The following is a 24,740-nucleotide window of genomic DNA, read 5'->3' as shown; positions in this document are numbered from 1 at the left end:
TAAGATTGTATATGAAGACGCAGCTTTCCAAGAATGGGTGTCACAGACTTTGAGTGGCCAGGACATGCCAAACCTGCCTCTGCTGTGTAGCCCATCTCATCTGCTCTAATGCCCAAAGTAGAAGCCAACTCTGGTGAGATAAAGTTTGCCTTAGCTCCTGGATCAAAGAAAATGAGTACATGTTGATCTCTAACTTTACCCCAAGCTCTGCAAAGCTCATTAGCATCCGAATGTGGCTTGTCTCCCAGCATATCTGGCACTAAACCTGCTGAAGGTTTGGGCTTCTTTCCTTTCCTGTCCTCTTTATCATCATCAGCTGATCTCTTATTCTTGTTTGGACAATTAGACACAATATGACCAGTCTGATAACAGATAAAGCACTTCCTCTCAGCCATTAAAGCCTTTCTCTCTTCAAGAGACTTGCGCACAAAAGGTTTCTTTTGATCCTTTGACTACTGTCCAAAGGACTTGGCTGGCTTCTTCTTGAACTGCCAAGGTTTACCTGTGCTTTGAGAAATCTGAGAAACCTGTTTACCAAATGGCTTCTTTGCTGAAAATTTCTCAGATTTGTCCTGTTTAATGCTGCCCCCAAAACCACTTGACAGTCCCAACAATAATGCATTTCTTGTGGTGGCATTCTCAATTAACTGAGTCAAAGTGGTGACCTTTGTCTTTGTACAATAATTCCGGAGTTCCTTAGGCAGCCCACAGCAATATTCCTCTATATGCTCGGTCAATGGCACAACCTTGTAAGAAGTGACTGGAAGCAAAGCCTGCCAAAACTTCTCGTTATAGTCTTCCAGATCCTTGCATTTAGATGCATCCAAATTGTGCCAAGTTGACATAACATCGATCTCAAATTCATTGTTCAACCAAGCAGAAGCAAATACTTGCTTAAAGTAAGTCCAAGTGGCAGGAGCCTGTCCTTGCATCAACAGTGTACTCCACCACTGACTAGCATTGTCCTTAAGAAAAGTGGCAGCTTTCCGGACCTTAGAAGGCTCTGTAAAGTTCCCTCCTGCAAATGCGGCATCAAACTGGTGTAAGAAAGAAAGAGCCTTAGTCCTATCTTCAAATCCTCGAAAGATGTCAAACTGCACGGCTGCACCACCTTCCTTGTATGGCTTTGGCTTCTCATGAGCCATCAAAGGGTCCGTAGGATATGCCTGTAACATAGAAACACTAACAGATGGCATGGGAGTTGCTAGACCACTGACTACAGGGCTTGTAGACACAATGCTTGCTTGCTGATTTTGATAACCAGCCATACCAAAAGTGCCCTGTGGCATGCCAAAACTGCCCTGAACACCCTGAAATCCAGGATGCATGCCTATATTACCATACATGGGGTTTGGCATAAAACCCTGTGTACCCCCAAACACTGTTCCTGGTATATAAATCTGGTTTCCAGGTGCATAACCAGCCATACTCTGAAATACAGATCCACCTCCAAAGTACCCAAGATGTACAGAAGTCGGTGGAAAAACCTATGGTAAAGCCTGAAAACTATTTCCCTGTCCATTTAAACCAACATTTGGCTGCTGTAAAGTGGCGAGTTGAACTGGCAATGCCTGTGTAACTAGCGTTTCCGCCACCTGTTCCTGGACAGTCGGAACCAAACTTGGAGTCTCCATTGACTCCGCAAGCTGCCTTGGTGTTTCCACTGAATCTGCAGCATGCTTATTCTTATCCTGGACCTCTACTGGATCCGAAATCTTTGCAGATTGCCCAACTTGCTGTAAAGGAAAGGAGGGCTGCAAAAATGCCAAAAACCTTGGATTCTGCATCACTTGAGTAAACATACTCACAGCAGCAACTAACTGAGTCTTGAAAATGTCTTCATCCATAGAAGAAGCCGTAAGAACTTGTGACTCAACCATAGCAGGAGGAGTAACAAACTGTGGAGGTCTAGAAGACTCTCCCACCTCATGAACAACAGGGATCTCCTGTGATGAAGACGCTTCCTCTCTGGTGTCTTGCTTTCTATCAGCCATAATGCACAATTCTGTGTCTTACACCCAAACAAACCCTGGCTCACTCTTTAGGGAAAAAGTGATTTGATCCCGGCAATGGAACCATGTAACCAGCCTGTTCACTAGAAAGGGCGGTAGTGTACAACCAAAAATTTATAAATGCTTTCACCCAATTCACCGTCGCCCACTTTACCTGAACTTAAAGACACAGAATCAAGAAGACATACAGGAAGCTAGAATGCTCCTGTTGTGACATAGACACCCTATTGGCCCCTAAGTCAGGCGCCCCTTGCGGTATTTCTTTATTTTTAAAAAGAGAGAAAGTACAATGGGCTGTCTTTCACCTATTCTGGGTGAAATTTGGCAGCAAAACAGTACAATTACTGACCCAAAACAAGTTGACCAGGAGGGGAAACTGTGCCCAAGTCTGAAACTTCTGGTTGGAGTGCAGAAATGACCATTTTAGCCCGCTGTAATTACTGGTTCAGACCTGTTCTGAAACTTGTTTTCAGCTCATACTGTTCCCTGTACTGTTCAGCCCACTGTAATTACTGGTTCAGACCTGTTCTGAAACCTGTTTTCAGCTCATTGTTCCCTGTACTGTTCTACATCATCTGTCCAAGTGCCCCTTGATTCTGACATCAATTGGGCTCTGAAATAACCTCTGAACAGTCCAGAATCTGTACTGATTTAGTGCTGTTTCAGACACTTACCTGGTGGGGTTACCACCCTCACCTGTCCCTGCTGGAGGCAGCAAACAACTGCTCTTGTTCCTGGAGAAAGGAGGCTCTTGCCTCATGCAAAAACAGCATATTCCCACACAACTGTACATAAATCAGCAGAAAGGCCTTTGATTCTGAAGCATAACCAAACTGTCAGGGAGAGAGAGAGACTAGGGAGCAAGCTCAACCCTCTGTGCATCATAGACAAGGTAGGCAAGCTCTCAAATCTTCTCCATCAGCAACTGTTCCTCCATCTTCTTCAAATGAGCCCCCAAAGACCCAAAAAACTGCACGTCAACCCTCTTTAAAGAGGTAAGTGCACAAATTTGTGCCAAATGGCAGCACTGGAAGGTGTTTCCCGTTCTAGCCTTCTGGTCTAAAATTCTCCATCCTCTGATCAAAATTTGACCTCGGCACAGACCAGAGGATTAATCCTCCTGCAAAAACGAAGATAATGACGCGAACAAATTCTGGGGTCCAACAATAGTAATTCCCTAAATTTTAGGAGTTGCTTCCATTGCATCCCCACTAATCTTCTGACCATCTTTGCAGACTGTGGCTACATCCAAATTTGCAATGTAGCTCAACTGAAAGTGAATCTCCACTGATGACCCCATATGGACTAATCTCTTGGAGATTTGTCTATCTTCACTTTGAACTAGTCTCTTCCAGGCTAGTTCTTCAATACACTTGTCCATATACACTTTCACAAGTCTCTTCCACGCTTGTCAATCTCTACAGTGCCGTCAGTCTCTTCCAGACTTGTACTGGACCTTAACTGTCCAGTCTTGACTCACTAAACATTCCTGTCCGTTTCACATACTGGCCATGCAACTCAGGCGTTTAGATTTCAAGAGGAATCCTTCCAAAAAGAAAAACCAAATAAAATATGTAATAAAGAAATCAACAAAAAGATAATAGTTGTCACAGTCTTGTGACACTAGCCCAAACGAGGTGATGGAGATTTCCACCGACTATTACACGCGCCTTTTCCAGTAGGAGATAGCTTTAGCTAGAGAACAGAGATGTAGACAGTAGGTATGGGATCACATCCCGTCGCTGGTCATAGAGGAGATGGAACGCTCCCTCCTAGCCTCCTTCACAGAGAAGGAACTAGAGAAGGCTTTCCATACATAGGATGGGCAAAAATGCATGGGGGAGGATGGCCTCTCTAAGGCCTTCTTCACTACCTACCGGGAAGTGGTGAAGGACCCCCTACTGAGGGCCTTCCAGGAGATTTTCACTTCAGAATAGATGCTAGGGAGTCTCTTGGCAGGCCTCATCAGTCTTCTCCCCAAAGGGGGAGACCGGTTGGAGCTCTCCCAGTGGAGACCGATCACCTTATTGTTAGTGGCCTATAAGGCACTGGCAAAGATGATTGGTAGACGACTACGCCTCGTGCTTCCAGATATCATCCATGACACACACAAAGGCTTTGTCTAGGATAGGAGCATACTAGACAATGTATTTACCTTGTTTGAGGCGACAGAGTGGGCTCAACACAGTGGGCAGAGACTGGTCATACTACTCTTGGATTTCGAGAAAGCTTATGACAGGGTGGACTGGGATTTCCTAGAGGGCACCATGGTGAGGTTGGGACTCCCCCGGGCTTGGATTCGTGGGGTCTCCGCCCTATAGAGATCGGCCACCAGCAGGGTTCTCATAGGCGGAAGGTGAGGGGAGAAGTTTTGGTTGGAGAGATCAGTTCGACAGGGCTGCCCCCTGGCCCCATATCTGTTTCTACTCTTTGCAGAGGCGATGCCTCACTTCCTTAGGTCACGTGTGAGTGGATTTCGCGGCCTCCGACTTCCAGTGAGAGAGGAGACTGAGTTGCTAGACTCAGAGTACGCAAATGATACAACCCTCTATATAGAAGATGATGAGTTGATGCTGGAGAGAGTGAGGCTGGCTCTTGACGTGTTCTGCTCTGTAGCGGGAGTGAAGATCAAGTGGAGAAAGTCGGTTGGTTTCCTCACAGACCTAGACTCCAGCACGGAGTGGGGCATCCACCTAGGATTTAGATGGGTGAGCAGAGGGCGGACCGTCTGGTACCTAGGGTTCCAGGTGGGACTCCACATCACTCTTGCCTAGTAGTTTCTTCGTGTCCTTGATTCTATTCGGAGGAAGCTAACCTACTGGAGCACGATTCGGCTCTCACTAGCTAGACGAGCCCTGGTGGTTAACCAAGTCCTCCTAGCGACGGCCTGGTACATCGCTGCGTGTTGGTGCTTTTCCTCATCGTGTATAGTGCGGCTTCGCCGCCTAGTGCGGAATTTCCTTTGGTCAGGGTCTGATGGTTCCAGGGATTCCAGGGCCAAGGTGGCGTGGGCAACCATCATATGACATAGGTCAAAGAGAGGGCTTGGGATCATGGACCCAGAGTATCAAAGTATGGCCCTCTTGGGCAAGCTAGTTGTCCGCGGTCTCACACCAAGTGGGTAGACCTGGAAGGTCTTACTGCAGGAGGGCCTTCAGGACTGTAGACCAAGGCTTGGCGGTGAGTGGAGGCCGTCCTTGAGGGATATTCACGTCTGCCTAGATCACCCCTCCCAGATCACCTTTCCTTCGCAGCTTACTCCGCGTGAGCAAGGGCCTCTGAAAGGCCCTAATCCAGAGCCCCCCAGGCTGCCAAGAGGAAATAGACAGTCAGTCGGTGATCTGGAATCCCCAAGTCAAAGATCGAGAAGGGGCACAGACAGGTGAACGCCCCCACATCTAGTGGGCTGGGTGGGAGGCGGGCCCGGCTCGTACCATCAAGACATGGCAGGAGGTGTATAGGATGGCGGATGAGGAGGTGTTGCAGCGAGTATTAGGCTACTAGAGAGGAGTGGAGTTGAGGAGAAGGGAGATAGACGCAACAATACCTCCGGAGTGGCTTGCTCCCCCAATACGAGAGCTGATAGAGCCCGGGGAGATATGGGCAACTAGGTTTTCACGGCAGGTAGAGTGGGTGGCGCCCCACAGGGGACTTTCTTCGTCGTTCAGGAGGGAGGACATTTGGCCCTTGAGAGAGTGCAGCAAGATGAGGGGATTGCTGCCCTTTCGTGGAGGAGGATTTGGGTGGTGGGCCTTCAGGGGAAGACATGGCGACTGGATCCCTATGTTTTTTGAAAGGAGCTCAGGGAGTGGTGCCTTTGGATTTGGAAGGGCAGACCACTTGATGAGCTAGAGTGGGATCCAGGAGAGTGGCTATGGCTAGGCTCTGTGGTCGCCAAGAAGCCACCCAGGTTCCTAGAGTACACTACCAGGATTGGCAGACATGTACTGATGCAGGAGCATATGGATTGGATACCGTCACGTAGCAGGCACTGGGCGGAGGATAGCATCACGGAGCCCTTCCGACGACGGACCTTCTGGCGCCGCCTATGGGATAGCTGGAGGCCGAGGAGGGTGTCGTACTTCTTATGGCTGGTGGCACATGGAGGTTTGGCGGTGGGAAGTTGGCTTGCCCAGATGCAGGAGGAGGGAGATTGTAAGCGCTGCACACAACAGCCTCTGAAAACCCCAAAGCACTGCCTTTGGTCATGTGAGGAGGCACAACTCGTGTGGAGAGGAGCATGCCGCATCCTTCGCCGTATAGCACCCAGCCTTGGATGTATCTCATGGGGAGCTTTCTGTTGGCAGGCAGTCAGCCAGGGCATCACCTTTTGTATGAGGCCGGGATGTAGGATACGATATTCATTATCGAGGCAGGGTCGTGCGCAGTGGTTGGTTTGGAGGCTCTACTTATCCGCCAGGTACTGGAGCCCATAGTAGACCACTCCGAGGTATGGGAGATCATAGGAAGTCTACTGGATGGCATATCTGGAAGGCGCGGTGCCAGGAGGCTTTCGGCGGAGAGAGACTTTCAGCACATGCGACCTTGGCAGAGCTCTAGACCTCCATCATCCACTCCCTCCGCGGCTGATGGGACCAGGTGCATGGCGAGTCCAGGGCTCGTCACGAGGTCCGAGGTCACTTCATGTACACTTGGGGTGGCCAGGGTCTATTCTTTGTGATGCAGGCAGGCAGGCCCAGTTGGCGATATACCAAACCCCCCCCCCCCCCCCCCCCCCCGCCCCAAAATGGCTTCTTGCCCCCATCCTCTCGAGACCGCATTGAGAGGCTTGTATACATGATGTATTGGTGACTTTGCATCAGCTCCAGCTAGTCTGTTGAGCATGAGCACTATGTTATAATCAGTTTTTTTGAGTAATATAATCAGCCACATTTTACTTGCAAAAAAAAAAAACACAATTGTAAGGTGACTCCCACTTCAGCAATATCACCAAAAATACATTTGCAACAATCCGAGATCTGCAAATGATCACTGAGGCTGCTGCACCGTGAATATTCAGCAATACATCAACTTAATGGAACTGCCGAACATGTGTACTGCATACATATGTGCAAAAAAGTGCTTTTGATACACTAAAACACCAAAATTCTCTGCAATTTCTTCAAAGTCTCACAAGTGGGAGATAATAAACTCGAATTTCACTCCTTACAGCACCAAGATTGCTTCAGCCATGTCCCCAATGTGCATTCCACATATCAATATTGCCAAAATTCACAAATTTCAGTAAAAGCCCCAAAATTTCACCGACCAATCTGCTCCAATTGCATTAATACATGTGTTCACAAGAGCATAAAACAGGAAAATTTAGCAAAATTTTGCAGAATTTTGCAAAAGCCCCAAATTTCCCGAGTCCAAATGTGTACCAATGTTAGTAAATTCGACTCAACTGAGAAAAATTTCACTGGTACATTAAAAGCCCCAAAATTTTCAAGGCCAATGTTCACAATTTCTGCAATCTCTGGGTCCAATGTCACTATTATGCATGAATAGCATAAAATCTAAAAGCCCCAAATTCTCGGGCACAAATCTGCAAAAATTAGAGAATTGTGCCTACGTGCGCAAAACCCTGTCAGTGAGCAAGGGTCCTGTTTGCAAAAATTTAAAAAAAAAAACTGATGAAAAAATGCTTGAAACATGATGAAAAGGCAGCCGTTGACCTGTTGTCAGCAGTCACCTGCTGTCAATTGGCCTCTGCTAGGCTGTTACCTGCCTGGAAATGCTGTCGTCTAGTCAAAACTGACGTGCTGCCTGCCTTGCTTGGTCAAAACTGACGTGTCGTCTGCTGACTTGTTGCCCATGCCTGTTGCCACGCTGGCCTGCGAAATTGCGACTGACCAACCTGACCTGTGGCCTGGTCAAGACGAACACCTACTACCCCTTGACTGACTGAAAAAGTGAACGAGCTGACTCCTTCGCATGCGCACACTGAACTGACTCACACTGTCCTTAGGGAAGCATGCACACTTGCTGTAGCTCTGATATCAGTTTGTTGGGAGGAGTGTGCAATGGAATGTGAGACAGAAATGGAGGAGTAGCAGTGTTGAGAGTGAGAGTGAGAGTGAGAGTGAGAGAATCCCAAGATGAGTGTACCAGCAAGCAGTACACAAAGAATAAAATGTATTTATATGTTAGGGTACAAATAAGGGTGTGTTCACACCCGTATATCTTTATACACACGGAGATTAAGGGGTTTTACACCCAAGAGCTAGGAGGCTCACATGGACTTTGCAGACTCCATTTGGAAACAAGTCGTGTGAGTGCAAATGGAGTCCATATTCCAATGCGGACAAGTGGCAGTGGCCACTAATGTTGACGACTCCATCCCCATCACTCTGCAAGAGTCCCTCTAGGCAGAGGTGTGTAAAGCGTGGGATGAAGTGGTGCAACGATTCTAGGGGAACTGCCTTGATGCATCTGTGTTTCTAAATCCTACCCCTGCCACCTCAAAATGATGATCAAGATGCAGATGCACAGTCCTAGTCTTCGACACAGGTGATGCTGATTGCCCTTTCCAGGCCGACGGCCACTACTCTTGGGATAGGTCCTCCCTCTTCCTCAGCCCCTACCATCTCCTCCCATGATAGGCTCGACGGCTAAACTCTAGCAAGAGGCACAAGTTCCCCAAGATGTGCCTGCAAAGCTTGGCAAGGCAACAGCACTCCAGACTCCCAATCCGGTTGCCACAGATACTGCAACTCATGGTAGAATGGGCCTAAAGTCTATCTTGATCCTCGGAGATCGAAATCAAGAGGGGAAAGAGCATGCCTTGTGAACAACCAAGGCACTAGTAGGCAGCACCACTGCGATGCCAACATTATGAGGCAAAAGGAAAGAAGCCATGAAAGAGTAGCTTGTTTCCCTTAGTGATGATGAAGCAGTGCAAAGAAGCCCTACTCAAGTCTCTTGGCCTTCTCAACTGGCACTTCCTCTTAAGGACCCCAAATTGCTTTCGCTCGTGGAACACTTAAAAACTCTTGCGTGACAATGGGATATTACCTCGGAACAAGTTGAAGTGCTCCAGAATGATCATCTCCAACTACTGGTTGATGCCAACATGGAGGCAAAGTAGCTGTGGGAGCACATCCCACCATCTGCTTGAAAAACCTTGGACCGGATAATGTAGTGGGGTGTTGGTTCTTCATTTAATCCAGTCCACCACCTCCTGCCCCAATAGGTTTTGGCACTCGAGCTCGAGCATCCTTTACCGAAGGCCTAGTGCAAAAGAAGCCCGCTTTGGATCAAAAAGATCCGAAGTAGCACAAGATCATGGCACCTCGCCTTGACATCAAGCTGCAGTTTGAGGTGGAGCAACTCAAAAGTAGGTTGACACAAGTAGAGGCCCTATCTTCCAAGCGCATCATGTGCATTTACTCACTTGAGGATGTTGCTACCCGTCAAACTGATCGGATTGGAAAATTGGAGTAGCAGATCATAGTGGTATGAGTGGAGTGGAATAAACTTCAATTAGCTATTTGGATGGGTGCCTACTATGTAGAAATCCTGGCTGTAGAACTCTTCTTTCACCATATTCCCTAGCCTCTGCACCAGAATTGCATGGATCTTTTGACTCTAGCAACACCATCTTAACTACAATCCGCCTTTGCCCCTACCATCAGCACCTCCCAATCCTCACCTTGCCCAATCTTGGCCACCTCCTCCTCTAGCTTTGCCCCTTTCTCCGGATCCGCCACTATTGGCTACACACAATCCCGGCCTAGCCCCAACACGAACACAATTAGCAGCACCCTGGGATGCGCCCATTGCGGAAGACACTAGAGCCATTGAAGAATAAATGGCAACGATGCAGTAATGAAAGGTGGAAGTCTAGCCGAAGATAGTGGCATAGGGACTTAAAGGCACCCTAGGCAACAAAAGCTGTAAAAGGGTTAGAGAGGAAGTGATAAGGATTGCATCCTTGGTTATCTATTGGCACGAGCACAGTGCCAATTTACCCCCATATATACACTCCATACACTCATAGTTAGCTTCATTCTCACACTACGATTGCAGCCATGGTCATCTAGCTTATGCATTGTATTTCTAAGTAGTTAAACCTTTGAATGTATTGAATTGTCTGAGTCTTGTCATTTCTCATTGTTGTCTCCATGAGAGATCGTGATGTCTTGTATGAATTATATCAACTAAGCTATTGGAATATATGAGCAATTTGTTTTCTGTACAATGTCATTAGGTAGGTTCTTTTCGATATGCTGTGATTTTTACCTCTGCATTGTTAGCATATCACTATGTCAAATCTAAGCATGTTAGGACTCTACTATCGCGTAGAGTTGGTGTAGTCTGATCACGCCTAGCGACCACAACCTAGACTTGGATCCGATTATACTCATTTTGGTGACAATGCAAAGGAATGGTGACACAAAGGTGTGAGTAGATCAATATAATGACCAAGATCTTGTGAGTATTGAGAGGATGATACTGCCCCCTCTCACCATGTGATGGTTGAGAGAGAATCAAGCAACATTCTCATCCCATCGTGTTGACATTGAAAAAGGAGGAGGCGAGCCTATGAAGATAAGTGAAGTATGGGTCCAAAGTGCAAGTCAGTTAAGGTATGATGACAATCCAAATCCTAAGAAATGCATTGGACAACATTGGCAAAAGTTTTGATAAGTTATGTTGGACATGTACTTCTTGGTGCATGGTATCAATTTTGGGAAAGAGCATTAAATGGACCATTGAAATGACCCGTGGTGTTATGAGGTCTAGGCAAGAATTAAACATTTAATGCTAGATTAAGGGTAAGTGAAAGTTTAACAACTTTCACGTTCAAAGGACTTAGCACATTAAATATTGATTAGGCACACACCGAAACTAGCCTTTCTTCTTGGATAGGGTGGTAGATAACCTGATTTAACACTAATTACAACAAGCATTAAACTCGCATAAAGTGGAAATGCAAATCTTACCACTTAATCTTGGACATTGGACACTTGGTTGGCCTCCCAATTGTGCCCCTTTTGGTATTTCTTTAACTTGTATTGCTAAAGGTTGAAGTGCACTGAGATATAGTTGATCTCCTTCAATCTTTAATACATATTGTTGTCCATAATAGCTAGCAAACCCTCAACCCAATTTGCCGTTTGGTTCGCTTGGGGAATTGGCCTACCCCTTGTGTGATAAATTCTACCCCAAACTTTATTGTTGGCTTGTTGGCCTCTTGAAATCTCTGAAATCTCCATATTTCAGTTGCTGGATTTCAACTACTAGGCCCTAAATAAAGAGCACTCTTCCCAAGGTGGCTGGTAAACCCTAATTTATGGCATTGGTAGTAGAAATTCTTTGATTGCACCCTCTTGGGACTGAATTTGCATGAGATCTCAAGCAAAGCTATGAATTATCTAAGAAAATAGAGAGAAAGCTGGAGAGAGAAATTTCATAACCTTGTGTGAATGGTTGATTGATTGCAGCCCATCATCAATAGGAGCCCCACATGGAGTCACATGCCCTTGTGGACCCCAAACTTTCTGTCACCTACCTGTAGACAACCTACAAGGACAGCCATGTATCTCCGATGGCCTTCTAATCAACTAGGGTCAGCCCTTTCATAGCCTCCAATGGCTGGGCTAATCACCAATGGCTGGAAAAGTAAAGTTTTAGCTTTCCCTCTCTCTCCTTCTCTCCTAACCTCCACAATGATGGAATGAGGCTCCAACAACCTCTAAGATCCTTTCCCTACAATTTTGAGCAAAATTTCAGCCCAATTAAATTAATTTTTAGAATGTTAATCCTAAAAATCAATTTAATTATTAATTCTTGGTGAGAACAATAATTTTACCAACCAACAATTAAATTGGCTGGGCCAATTTGCCATCCAAGCAATCCTGAACATTTATTAATCCTTAAACTGGCAATTAATTAATTAATCAATGCCTAGTTTTTAATGTCACCATTGACATTAATGACTAATAAAATGATTTAGGGAAAATTTTGTCACCAGGTACAACCTAGTACTTGACTAATATAACTTATTACAACCTTTTTCCTTCACACCCCCACTGACTTCTAAGGGTTCTTGTTCCATCATTGTGAAATAACTAACTTGCACATCACATGTGCACCTCACATTTGTACATTTGATTAACACTTGATCAAGTGGTAAGCAAAGTGTTAAAATTTCATGTCCTCCTGGTAGAACCCCCTTGAAATCCTTGCAATTGACCTCAATTACACTACAATTTGTCAAAAGTATCACCCTTGAAATCCTTGCAATTACTATTGATTGCACTTTTTTATCAAAAGTATATGTTGCTACTACTAGAAATAATCAAATGTACAAATGTGCACCTCACATTTGTACATTTGATTAACACTTGATCAAGTGGTAAGCAAAGTATCAAAATTTCACGTCCTCATGGTAGAACCCCCTTGAAATCCTTGCAATTGACCTCAATTACACTACAATTTGTCAAAAGTGTCACCCTTGAAATCCTTGCAATTACTCTTGATTGCACTTTTTTATCAAAAGTATATGTTGCTACTACTAGAAGTATATGTTGGCATAACTATCAAAAGACATGTGTACCTCTTCCTTAACCATGCTCATGCCCTCTGCATGTCTGAAATTCCAACCACTTAAACTAGTTACAATCCACACTCATGTATCATAACCACTATCAGAACCACAAGGCATGCATCCACATGTGAAATCCCAACACTGCTCTAACCACCAAGGCAAAGTAATGCATAAATTGTGCATTACCAATGTCTCATAGTAAAGATGTACCACATGATACTAATGCAAGGCATATGTTACTTGTTGCAAACCACATGTATCATACAAATGTACTTTTGTTGCATCACGTGTGTAAAGGTACATTGCATACTATGCATGTGTCTCATGCATGCCTTGCAAATGTATATCATATCCAAATGTACATTCCATAAATTCCATATATACTAGTGGCCTTGCAAATGTACAATTTCAAAGCCTAGGTGCAAGCCATACACATTTGCATTCCAACTGGTAGTCATTAGTACATTGAATAGTGAGTCTATGCCTTTTTCCCTTTGGATCACATAGATCCTTGGACCTTTCACATTGTTGGCAAAAATGGTACGTTGGCTACATTTCCCACATGACCAACACTATACAAAGCATATGGATGATTAGCATTAATACCATGAGTCCCAAACACGGATATGCATTGCCAAACATCCCACCTTGTGCCCTAGGCATCATGCCAACGATACTATACATAGGATTTTGTATTCCACTTGCCATACCTAGATACATTGGACCCTACATACCAATGCATAGATGGTTGCATACCAAACACATTCAGTTCTTGCATCCCCATGGCTGAAGCATTACTACCCATTGCTTGGAAAACTGAACCACCAACAAGGTACATTGACTTACATTAGCATGCATGCCTTGTTGTCCAAAAAGCATTGGATTGGCACTTCAAGTCGGCTTTGCATATGCTTCAATTGCCCCACTCGCATCATTTTGCTTATGCTCATTATCCTCATTTGGAACATCATGCTATTGCATTGGCTCTTTCTTTGGTGCATCTTGCTATCTCGAAGCACTCGAAGATGTAATTCTCTTTTTGCCTTTGCTGCCCTGTTTTAAGGGGTTCAAAAAGTACACAAGCTGAGGATCTTTTGTCAATTGCACAAATATTTTAGTTACTATGCTCAACTAATCTTTAAATTGGTCATTAAATTCCTCTCCCTCTTACTGGCCCTCAGTATTAAGAGCCCTAGAAGGACCCACCTCTTGTCCAATTTCCTCTTTCAGCTTTCTGCCCATGCTGGGTGCTTTGTCGAAGATTAGGCATTCCATTGCTTCCAACACTTGACTTTTTCACAATGAGAGGCATCATCTTGCTTGATCCCATCTCACTATCTAAACACATGCTTGCTGTAGCACTCAGCTGATCACAAATTCAACAAAATGCAATTACACTAGCTTGCACACAAGTGCCTCGAGCCCACCTACTCAAAGGTGTTGATTGTGGAGGGTGTTAAGAAGACTGCTAGGGTTTGCACTGAGGACACACAGAGTGTACGACCACGATAGAAACACAAAGACACAGACACAGACATAGAGGGAAAAACTCAAACCCTAAACACAAAACTCAAAACTCAAACACAAACAGAAGAAGGGAGAGAGAGAACACAACTCTGAAGTGAATGAATGCTGTAAATGAATGTAAGAGTGTACAATGTGCTCAAAGGCAGAGCAATGTCGGAGTGTGACGTCCACCGAAGACGGATCCCAAGTCTGTGACCACCAGTTGGAGTGTAGGAGCGCTGAATAGTGAATGGTAGCAGGCTAGTCACCAAAACGCAGCAGTCTGGAGGCTGGAAATTGGTAAACGCAGCAGTGTACGATCGATCGGGGGCTGGAAACTGTGCACAGCCCGCTATAAACAGCAGGCTGAAACAATGTTTGAGAGTGTCAGGGCCTGCAATGCCATAACGCAGGTTGGCTAACCCTGGAGATGATGGACAGCAGGCTGAATAGCAGTCTAGGACAGTTTGGAGCAGTCGCCAGCAGCTGAGAGCTGTCGCCTACAGCAATGGATAGGCTGAAGATGATGTGGCTGCAATCGATGATGGCTAGACAGCAGATGGAGGTGGGCTGCAGGCTGGAAATTGGGCGCCAACAGCAGCAGAGGGTGTGTGGGCTGGTGTAACCTGCAAACAAGGATGATTGTTGAATGGGGGCAGCCTGTCTATTTATAGATGTGGAAGGGTGCCCCAAAAATTAGGGTTTCCACTAAACTTTCTCGAACTGCTCCCCGTTTTAGGGTTTCCACTGAACTCTCTCGAACTGCTCCCCGTTTTACCCTAAAATAGCATTTTTAGTGTGTTTTGGGGCTGTTTAAGAGGCTAATCAGCAAGTAATGCATATTTTAGCTCAACAGAGGGTGTCCTAAGCTGAATGCATGCTACTATGGGCCCTTCCAAGTGTTGGAAAAGCTAAATGATGTTGTATATAGGCTGAAATTACCTCAACATTGGAAGATACATAATACTTTTCATGTGAGCCTACTAAGAGAAGTGCCAAAGGATGCATCTAATGAAATTCAATCAAAGCACTACTTGGTGAAGTTTCAGAATTATTCACTGATGGATGTGAAATGGATTCAAGAGGGTGACTTGGTGGACCATCCCCACCTATTGCAACTTTATCTTGATGCATTTCAGCTTGAGTTGACTTTAGATCAGGCGCCTTTAGGTTCAGCAAAGTGAGAGGTCCAGAGTACCACTTGATGCTCAAGGGGAAGGTAGCACTTCCACTCCTCTAGTGTTGAAAAACTCATATATATAGGTCGTCTCAGATGTATTTAGCTTGCATCCAAGGCACTACTTGCTAATAATATGTTTGCCACAAGGTCACTATTCAATGTATTGATCATTGTAGTTGGTATAGTTTTTACCATGGATATAAGACTATACATTTACATCAAATATCAATGGTTTTCAGCTGAAATCTGCTGGATAACAATATTATGCGATGTCACTGAAGGTACTGGCATGGCTTATGTGTAGTTCTGTTTGATAGCTTGCTCTCAAGAAATGTTGGCAATCAAGTCCTCAGCCACCACATGAATTTTGACAAACATGAATTCATATTCCTCCCGAGTGCAAGGCAAGGAGTGTACATCCCTTGCTAACGACTCGTCGAGGAGGCCTAAAGCCAACTGTTCATAGCTTTTAACAAATGTGGTGAAGGTAGCATCCAAGCATTTGATGCAAGGGGCCTAGTCATCCCCCATGTTCGCCGCTAGGTCTAAGCCCAAAGTAAGGATCGATATTCACTTATAGGAGGGTCTAAGGCCTAGGGAAGTTTGGGGTTACCTCTACTTCAATGAAGAAACTTTTGGTGCTGTCAGTTTTAGATTAAGTTTTCCTACTACCAAGGGTAGGCAACCTCAAGATGTAGGTTAGGAAGCATAGGAATGTGCAGCGGAAAAGCGAATGCAAACTAGAGTGTGTGCTGCTAGAATCTAAAGATGTTCAAGTGGTAGGAGGAGTAAGAGTTTGAATCTGGATCAATGTCACAGACATTTGAATAGAGAGAGGCGCTACTCCACAATTCTTTGGACCAATGCATTAGTTGGAAAAGTGGATTTGGCCAAAAGGAGGAGAATGCAAGGTCACATCCTGTCTATCCTTAAGGGAGACTAGGAGTGTGAGTTAAATGGGGCATGAGACCTTGTATTAGCTTGATAATAGCTATGGTGTTTCTGCTCTTCCAAGAGCAGACTACCTTGTATGAGGGCCATTGTAGGTCAAGTTAGGTTTCCAATGCAACGATAATTGACCATCGGGTCCCAGGCTGGGGTTCCAACACTTGGATGAGGTCCCACAAGGTGTGAGGGTCCAAGACATGCCACATTAGTGTTGGGTATCTCACACGCCTTACTTACGCCTACGCTCATATGGGAGTGTGCGGGTGATCACTAGGACACTGGGGCACTTTTTACTCTCGGTAGGAGAGGTTTTTTCCCCCAGATTATGTGTACTATTTTGTATGTGCTTGTGGTGCACACTTACGGGCACTTACTGTGTTCGGGTGTGAACAGCCCCTTATAACTCTAAGGTATAAGGGTTATCATTTGTACTTTCAGCTTACACTCTATTCAGTACTATTGCATTGGGTGTCATGCTCAACTCTGTCTCTCACTCTCACACTGTCTACTGCACTTCAGCTGCACCTCGATCCTCTCCCATTTGACATTTGGTATCAGAGCTGGTCAGCAGCTCTGTTCGGTTCCCGAGGACTTGCGTCAGCACTGACAGCTCGTCAGTACCTGTCTGGTACAGCACGTGCAGCCTGTACCTTCGTCAGCAGCCACGTCACTTGCAGCTCAGTCCTGCCCGTCAACAGTCGTCCACGTCTGCAGTTGTAGTCGTCCGTCAGCAGCTCGCGAGCAGCACCACCGCCTCAATCCGCCAGGGCCCGTTTCCTGCAAACGAGCTTGCCCTGCGCTCGTGACCACGAACTGCTCTCCAACCTGCGTCAGAGTCGCAGCCCGCCTGACGACCAGCGACCAGCGACACGTCACGTCAGCACGCGCGCTGTTCGACAGCGCAGTCTTCGACAGTCCTGCCCGCCGTTTTTGACCACGTGCAGCCCGCCTGCCCATCGCGACTGGTCAGCCCGTCTGACGACCTGCTCCCGCCTGCCCGCCTGCCTGTGTCACGTCAGCAGCTCGCGACGTGCTTCACGCCCAGGTAAAATTTTCAAAATTATTGTTATTCCAGCCCAGAATAAAATTCTGGAAGCGGCGGTTCACACGCGGTTGGCACAGATCTACTGGAAAAGTAAATTTCATGCAAATTTCTGACTGAATGGTCAGAAATTTTTGGGGCTTTTGTGTATTTGGAGGACAGATGCATTTAAACTGCTGATACAGTCACAGACCGACTGTTTTTGACAGAGATTTTGGCAAAATTTTGGGGATTTATTCATGACAGTGTTGCACTGCACTGTTTGCACATTGGGAAACATGCTGTGTCTGTCTGTGACACATTGAATGCACATTTTGGGGCTTTTGTAACAGACATTTGTGACAGAAATTTTGGGCAGAAAATTTTGGGGCTTTTGATGTTCTAGTGCTGCTGAGCACTAATTGCACCTTGGGAAGCGTGCATCAGTGACAGTTTTTTTGACAGAGTACCCTTTGCACATTAATTGCAGACTTGTGTTTGCTGCAATTTCTGGAAATTTGCAGATTTCCAGCCCGTACTGCATTGACATTGCTCTATTGCCTTTTGGGAAATAATGGCAAATCAGGGAGGAGATGTATTCACCTATGTGTCCAAGGAAGACCGATTGGACGGGAACAATTATTCCCTTTGGTCTTTCATGATGAAGAATGTATTAGTGGCAAAAAATTTGTGGGATTATGTCAGTGGAGAGGAAGCACGACCGGGAGTTGTGGCTCCCGCTACTCCTCCTCCAGGAGGACGTGCAAGAGGGCAACCTCAGCCCCCTCCACCTCAGCCCGCTCAGCCACTTCCCCCAAGAACTGCAGCTCAGAAAACTTGGGATACACGGGATGCACAGGCTATGTCGCTGATTGCATTGGCAGTTCAGCGTTCTATCATTCCTCATATTCGCTCAGCAGCTTCTTCACAAGAAGCTTGGTTGATATTGGAGCAGATGTTTGCAGGAAAGAATGAGACTTGCATCTCTTTCTTGAAGAAAGAGCTAGAGACTCTAAAGATGAATGAGGGTGATTCTATACAGGATTATCTCAACAAAATTCAGGACTTGCGGGAGCAACTCATGAATGTGGACGAGTACTACTCAGATGCGCAACTGATTTCTACGACATTGAATTCACTGCCTCCCTCTTACTTGGCTTTTCATACTGCCTTGAACCTCACTATGAGGATTTCGAAAGAGCCCATCACTTTCATTCAGCTTGTCAGTTTGCTTCTAGAGGAGGAACAAACTAGACGGAACAGTGGTGTGGATGGTATAGCCTCTGAGCAGGCTTTTATGTCAAGGCAGAAGGGTAAAAACAGCCAAGGGAAAAATGCTTCGCAGAGTTCTGGTAGTAGTAACACTTCACAGACAAGTCAGAAACAGGGGGGCACGCAAGCCAAGAAAGGAAAATGCCATTACTGCAAGAAGCCTGGCCACTACATCACTGAGTGCAGGAAGCGCATCGCCAAAGAGAAGAAGAAGGAGTCAGGGATGTCAGTTTCTGCAGCTCCTTCCACTGCTAGTGAGTCCGCGTCCTTTGTTGCAGACAGGGACTATTGTTTTTACACTTGCAGTTATGATGTCTCTTGGGCTGATAGAGCATTTAGCTCTACAGAAGATGCTGACACTTGGTTCTTTGACAGTGGTGCTTCACGGCATATCACATCTCGTAGAGATTTGTTTGCTTCTCTTGGTGCACCTCCCGTTGGGAAGTCTGTTCAGTGTGCTAATAATGCATCATACCCTGTTCGTGGTATTGGGGAGATTCAGCTTACAGCCATTGATGGCTCTATTCTCCGCCTACAGGATGCTTTGTATGTGCCTGGCATTAAGAAGAATCTGCTTTCCATTTCTTCTATGGCACGTTGTGGTTTGCAGGTCACCTTTGATGATGACCGTTGCATGGTCCGTGACAAGGAACACATGACATTGGTCTTGACAGGTTCTTTGTGTCATGGGTTATATGAGTTGGATGCTCTTTCGGTAGATCAGTCTGCATATTTGACATCCACTCTTACTCCTGCTATGTTAGAGGCAGAGTTATGGCATGCTCGTTTGGGGCATGTAAACTATGGCAGCTTGATGCTATTACAGCGTACTCAGATGTTGGATGGATTACCTCTCTTGGAGAGACCTCCTGAGCATTTATGCGAGGGTTGCATTTTGGGCAAAATGCATCGTTTCTCTTTTCCCCGTGATGTTGCTTTTAGAGCAACAGCCAGATTGCAGCTTGTGCATTCGGATGTTTGTGGGCCCATGCAGACACAGTCATTGGGTGGTTGTTACTATTTTGTAACATTTATTGATGACTTTACACGTTTGTGCTGGGTCTACTGCTTGAAAAAGAAGTCAGAAGTGTATGATGCATTTTTGGCTTTCAGTGCACTTGTGGAAACTCTGTCTGGTTGCAAGATTAAGACTCTCCGTTCGGACCGAGGGGGGGAATACATGTCCTCTATGCTGAATTCTTATTTGCAGAAGAAGGGCATTATCCATCAGTGCACTACTGCATATACTCCACAGCAGAATGGGGTAGCAGAGAGGAAAAATCGGTCACTCATGGAGATGGCCAGATGTATGCTGAAGGCAAAGAGTTTGCCTCATAGTTTTTGGATGGAAGCCGTCATGTGCGCTTGCCACATTTTGAACAGATGCCCTACCAAGGCCTTGAAAACCGTCACACCTTTTGAGGCTTGGCACAGCCGCAAACCTTCTGTTGGCCACTTCCGTACTTTTGGGTGTCTTGCATATGCCCATATTCCACAGGTACTTCGAAAGAAGTTGGACAACAAGGCTGTAAAATGCATCTTTATGGGATATAGCAGCGAAAGCAAAGGCTACAGACTCTATGATCCCGTGACCAAGAAGGTTTTTGTCAGCAGGGATGTTGTATTTGATGAAAAATCAGAATTATCCTTGGCTGGTTTTGATACATATCAGGCTGCCCGTGATGTCTTTGAAGGGCTGCTGCCCATCACATTTGGTGATTCAGCTGGTACTTCAGCAAATGAACCTAATGTTCAGCCAGCTGCTCCTATGGAACATGCAGTAAATCAGCACATTGCTGAAACTGAAATTCAGCAGGAACTTGTACACAGTCAGGAAGCAAGACAGGTGCCTAGATGGTACACGCAGACTATGAGAGATAGTCATTTGGAAACACCCTTGGCTGGTCGTACTCGAAGGCAAACTCGACTGCATGATTCAGCACATTCCATGGAGTTTGTTATGGCAGCATGTACTCATGATAATGAGGAGCCTGAATGTTTTGAGGATGCACGACATAGTGTGCATTGGATGGCAGCCATGCAAGCTGAATTGGATTCTATTCATAAGAATCATACTTGGGATTTGGTGTCTTTGCCAGTTGGCAAGCGTGCCATTGGTACGAAATGGGTCTACAAATTGAAAAGGAACGCAGATGGATCCATAGATAAGTACAAGGCACGGCTGGTAGCTAAAGGCTACGCACAGAAAAAGGGCATTGACTATGAGGAGACCTTTGCTCCTACCTCCCGTATGACGACCATTCGGTCTATGATTGCCTTGGCTGCACATTTTGGTTGGAAAGTGCATCAGCTGGATATAAAGACTGCATTCTTACATGGGGAACTTCAGGAAGAAGTGTATGTACAGCAGCCCATTGGTTTTGCAGTTGAAGGCTCAGAAAATTTAGTATGCAAGCTGAAAAAAGCTCTATATGGTTTGAAACAAGCTCCACGAGCTTGGTACGCAAAGATAGATGCCTTCTTGCTTAGTCAGGGGTTTGTAAACAGCCCATCTGAGTCTACCCTTTATGTACATAAAGAGGGGGGATCCATGCTGATTTTGTGTCTATATGTAGACGACCTTTTGCTCACTGGAACACGTGCTGATCAGATTTCAGCATTCAAAAATAATTTACAGCAAACTTTTGACATGTCTGACTTGGGTATTTTGCACTATTACTTGGGCATCCAGTTTGTACATGATGCTAGAGGCATTGGATTATGTCAGTCAAGGTACATTGGGCAACTTCTTGAGAAGTTTGGCTTACAGGATTGCAAGCCAGTTTGTACACCCATGGAACCTGGGCTCAAACTGTCATTACATGATGACAGTGATTTGTTTGATATCCATACTTATGCTCCAGCAGTGGGATGTCTCATCTATCTATGCCACACTCGGCCAGACATACAGTTTGCCGTTTCAGTTTTGAGCAGGTACATGCATCAGCCTCGTATGTCGCATTGGCAAGCTGTGAAGCGTGTGTTTCGTTACTTGCAGGGTACTAGAGCTCTTGGATTGCTTTATGCCAAGGGGGGACCACTGCAGTTACATGCTTACAGTGACTCTGATTGGGCTGGTGATTTTGATACTCGTCACTCCACTAGTGGCAATTGTTTCTTTCTTGGCTCGTCATGCATTTCTTGGCTTAGCAAGAAACAATCCACTGTTGCCACGTCGTCATGTGAAGCTGAGTACAAGGCAGCCTTCACTACTGCAGTTGAGTGCGTATGGCTTAGACGCTTACTTGCTGATTTGGATGTATCTGTTACGGAGCCTACTCCTTTATATACTGACAGTCAGAGTGCCATTGCAGTGGCACGGAACCCTGTGTTTCATGCTCGCACGAAACACATAGAGATTCACTACCACTTTGTCAGAGAGAGGCTACATGCAGGTGATATCAGCCTTGTCTACTGTCCTACCACCAGCAATGTGGCAGACATCTTCACCAAAGCTCTTCCACGAGACAAATTTGAAGCATTTCGCGATGCTTTGAATTTGACGCCCTTTGGTGGCGGATGATCCTTGTACACTTGATCACTCTTCACTCCAGGGGGGTTTGTTGGGTATCTCACACGCCTTACTTACGCCTACGCTCATATGGGAGTGTGCGGGTGATCACTAGGACACTGGGGCACTTTTTACTCTCGGTAGGAGAGGTTTTTTGCCCCAGATTATGTGTACTATTTTGTATGTGCTTGTGGTGCACACTTACGGGCACTTACTGTGTTCGGGTGTGAACAGCCCCTTATAACTCTAAGGTATAAGGGTTATCATTTGTACTTTCAGCTTACACTCTATTCAGTACTATTGCATTGGGTGTCGTGCTCAACTCTGTCTCTCACTCTCACACTGTCTACTGCACTTCAGCTGCACCTCGATCCTCTCCCATCTGACATAAGATGTAGGTTAGGAAGCATAGGAATGTGCAGCGGAAAAGCGAATGCAAACTAGAGTGTGTGCTGCTAGAATCTAAAGATGTTCAAGTGGTAGGAGGAGTAAGAGTTTGAATCTGGATCAATGTCACAGACATTTGAATAGAGAGAGGCGCTACTCCACAATTCTTTGGACCAATGCATTAGTTGGAAAAGTGGATTTGGCCAAAAGGAGGAGAATGCAAGGTCACATCCTGTCTATCCTTAAGGGAGACTAGGAGTGTGAGTTAAATGGGGCATGAGACCTTGTATTAGCTTGATAATAGCTATGGTGTTTCTGCTCTTCCAAGAGCAGACTACCTTGTATGAGGGCCATTGTAGGTCAAGTTAGGTTTCCAATGCAACGATAATTGACCATCGGGTCCCAGGCTGGGGTTCCAACACTTGGATGAGGTCCCACAAGGTGTGAGGGTCCAAGACATGCCACATTAGGTTTGACCAAGTTGTGAAGTTTAACCTATTGAAATGCCTCTTGTTAGTAATTGCATTACTTGGCTTGAGTATCCAGGACAACTATGGGACATCAGATCATTACATGTACAGACACATAGAGCCTTATTTGTAGATGTTAGTCAAGAACACTGGTCTATTTTCAGATCAGAAGCATTTGCAGTCTCATTACATGTTGAAAAATGCATAAATAGTTCTAGAACAACGTGTATATGCTGTAAGTCAAGAACATTGACCCATGTTTAGGCAAGGATCATTTACAGTTAGGGCTGCTCCTGTCTGGCTTACTCTAGCAGCTTTCTTTGTAAAAGGTTTGCAAGACGCAGTTACATTCAGAATTGGAACTTCAAAAGAGATCTGGCTTTTGGTAGAAGGCCACTTAATATTATAGCCGTGTTCTACTTCAAGATCACTTTGTAAATGTTGCCTTGAAGTTTTAGAGGGCTAAAAGAGTGTGTCTTTCATCGATTGGTGCCATACAGTTATGTGGCAGAAATTATTCCATGAAAATTTGTTTTGTAGTGCTTGTTTATCTAGTAATGGTACTCTGTTGGTGTTTTCTCCATTTGTCCATTTTAAGATTATCATATTTCAGAATATAATGAAGTGCAGGTTCAGTGAACCACAGTTTTGCCCGCCACCTCCAATGCCTCCCCCGACAGGCAGCAGCAGCAGTAGTGGAAGGTCATCATCGCCACATGCCAACAACGTGGAGGTGAATGAAGCTACTGCAAGGAGAGGCAGTCAGTATTACAACCATAACAGCAATAACGAGATCCCCATTAGTGATGGCGGCCATCCTTGCAGAAGGAAATTTGTACCTACCATTACCACAACAATTTCATGATATCTTCCATGAGTATCCCCTACTCATTTACCTCAGCACCTTGTTTTCATCAGCTTCATCAGTTTTAGAATTTTTTCTTTCCTTTCCACATGAGATTTCCTAGTTTTACTCCATATAATGTCAAGTTCCTTCTATCAGTCATAGGTGTAACCACTTCCACTTCGTCCTTGCCTAACACAAGTTTGATGAAAGGTACTAAACCCTATTTCACTCTCCCATGGATGGCTATTGCAGCTGACTTAGAAAGGGTTTTTTCTTGTGGTTGGAGCTCAAAATTGCAGAGTCATGTATTCAATGGTATAACCACTTTCACTTTGCCCTTGCCTAACACAAGTTTGATGAAAGGTACTAAACCCTATTTCACTCCCCCTTGGATGGCTATCACAGCTGACTTAGATAGGGTTTTTTCTTGTGGTTAGAGCTCAAAATTGCCAAACAGTCATGTATTCAATGGTTGGAATTCTCCGATGAAATAAATTTATGATGTCACCCCAATCCTTGTTGTAGAGAGAATATAGTTCAAATTCTACAGACCCAAAGTTTTTTATACCATCAAGCCATAGGAAACTCTTTCAAGTCTTCTAATGTGATATATTAAACTTCAATGTCTGTTTAGACCTACACTCCGATGTGTCAAAGTTTTCCATGTAATTTCTGAGGTTTGTGAATATGCAAGTGTGCAGGTGTATGGTTGGATATATTGATGTGGAGTTGTTGAACATGGTTTGTCCTGTCAAGTTTTCCATGTAATTTCTGAGGTTTGTGAATATGCAAGTGTGTAGGTGTATGGTTGGATCTATTGATGTGGAGTTGTTGAACATGGTTTGTCTTGTGGAGTTGTTGAACATGGTTTGTCTTGTGAATCTTGTGACATTTTTGCCTACTATTTTTGCCTGTCCTATGTGTATCTTCACCATTTCCTGCACTTTATTGACATATATGTCTTGCTGCTCAAAAAACTACTATAAACAGCTTCCTGTACTTGCCCTGCTCGTGTATATCTGTCTTCTATT

General features: G+C 45.2%; 1 protein-coding gene across 2 annotated transcripts in view; it reads left to right on the top strand.

The window, feature by feature from the left end:
- Nucleotides 1-24,384, top strand: part of LOC148038540 (MADS-box protein GGM13-like) — a 102,569-nt gene extending 78,185 nt beyond the window's left edge. Inside the window, exon 9 of one of the 2 annotated variants that reach the window (XM_087673251.1) lies at nucleotides 23,499-24,384. In XM_087673251.1, the coding sequence (XP_087529377.1) occupies nucleotides 23,499-23,727 (229 nt within the window). In that variant the 3' untranslated portion in view covers nucleotides 23,728-24,384. Of the gene's footprint in view, nucleotides 1-23,492 lie in introns of both variants that reach the window. The other variant, XM_087673246.1, reaches the window with a different exon arrangement.
- The last annotated feature ends 356 nt before the right edge of the window (nucleotides 24,385-24,740 follow it).

Source organism: Lygodium microphyllum, chromosome 3, assembly GCF_053477565.2.
Source record: "Lygodium microphyllum isolate KBCC chromosome 3, Lygodium_microphyllum_v1.1.10, whole genome shotgun sequence".
NCBI classification, from domain to species: domain Eukaryota; kingdom Viridiplantae; phylum Streptophyta; class Polypodiopsida; order Schizaeales; family Lygodiaceae; genus Lygodium; species Lygodium microphyllum.
This window is presented reverse-complemented; position numbering and strand designations above follow the sequence as displayed.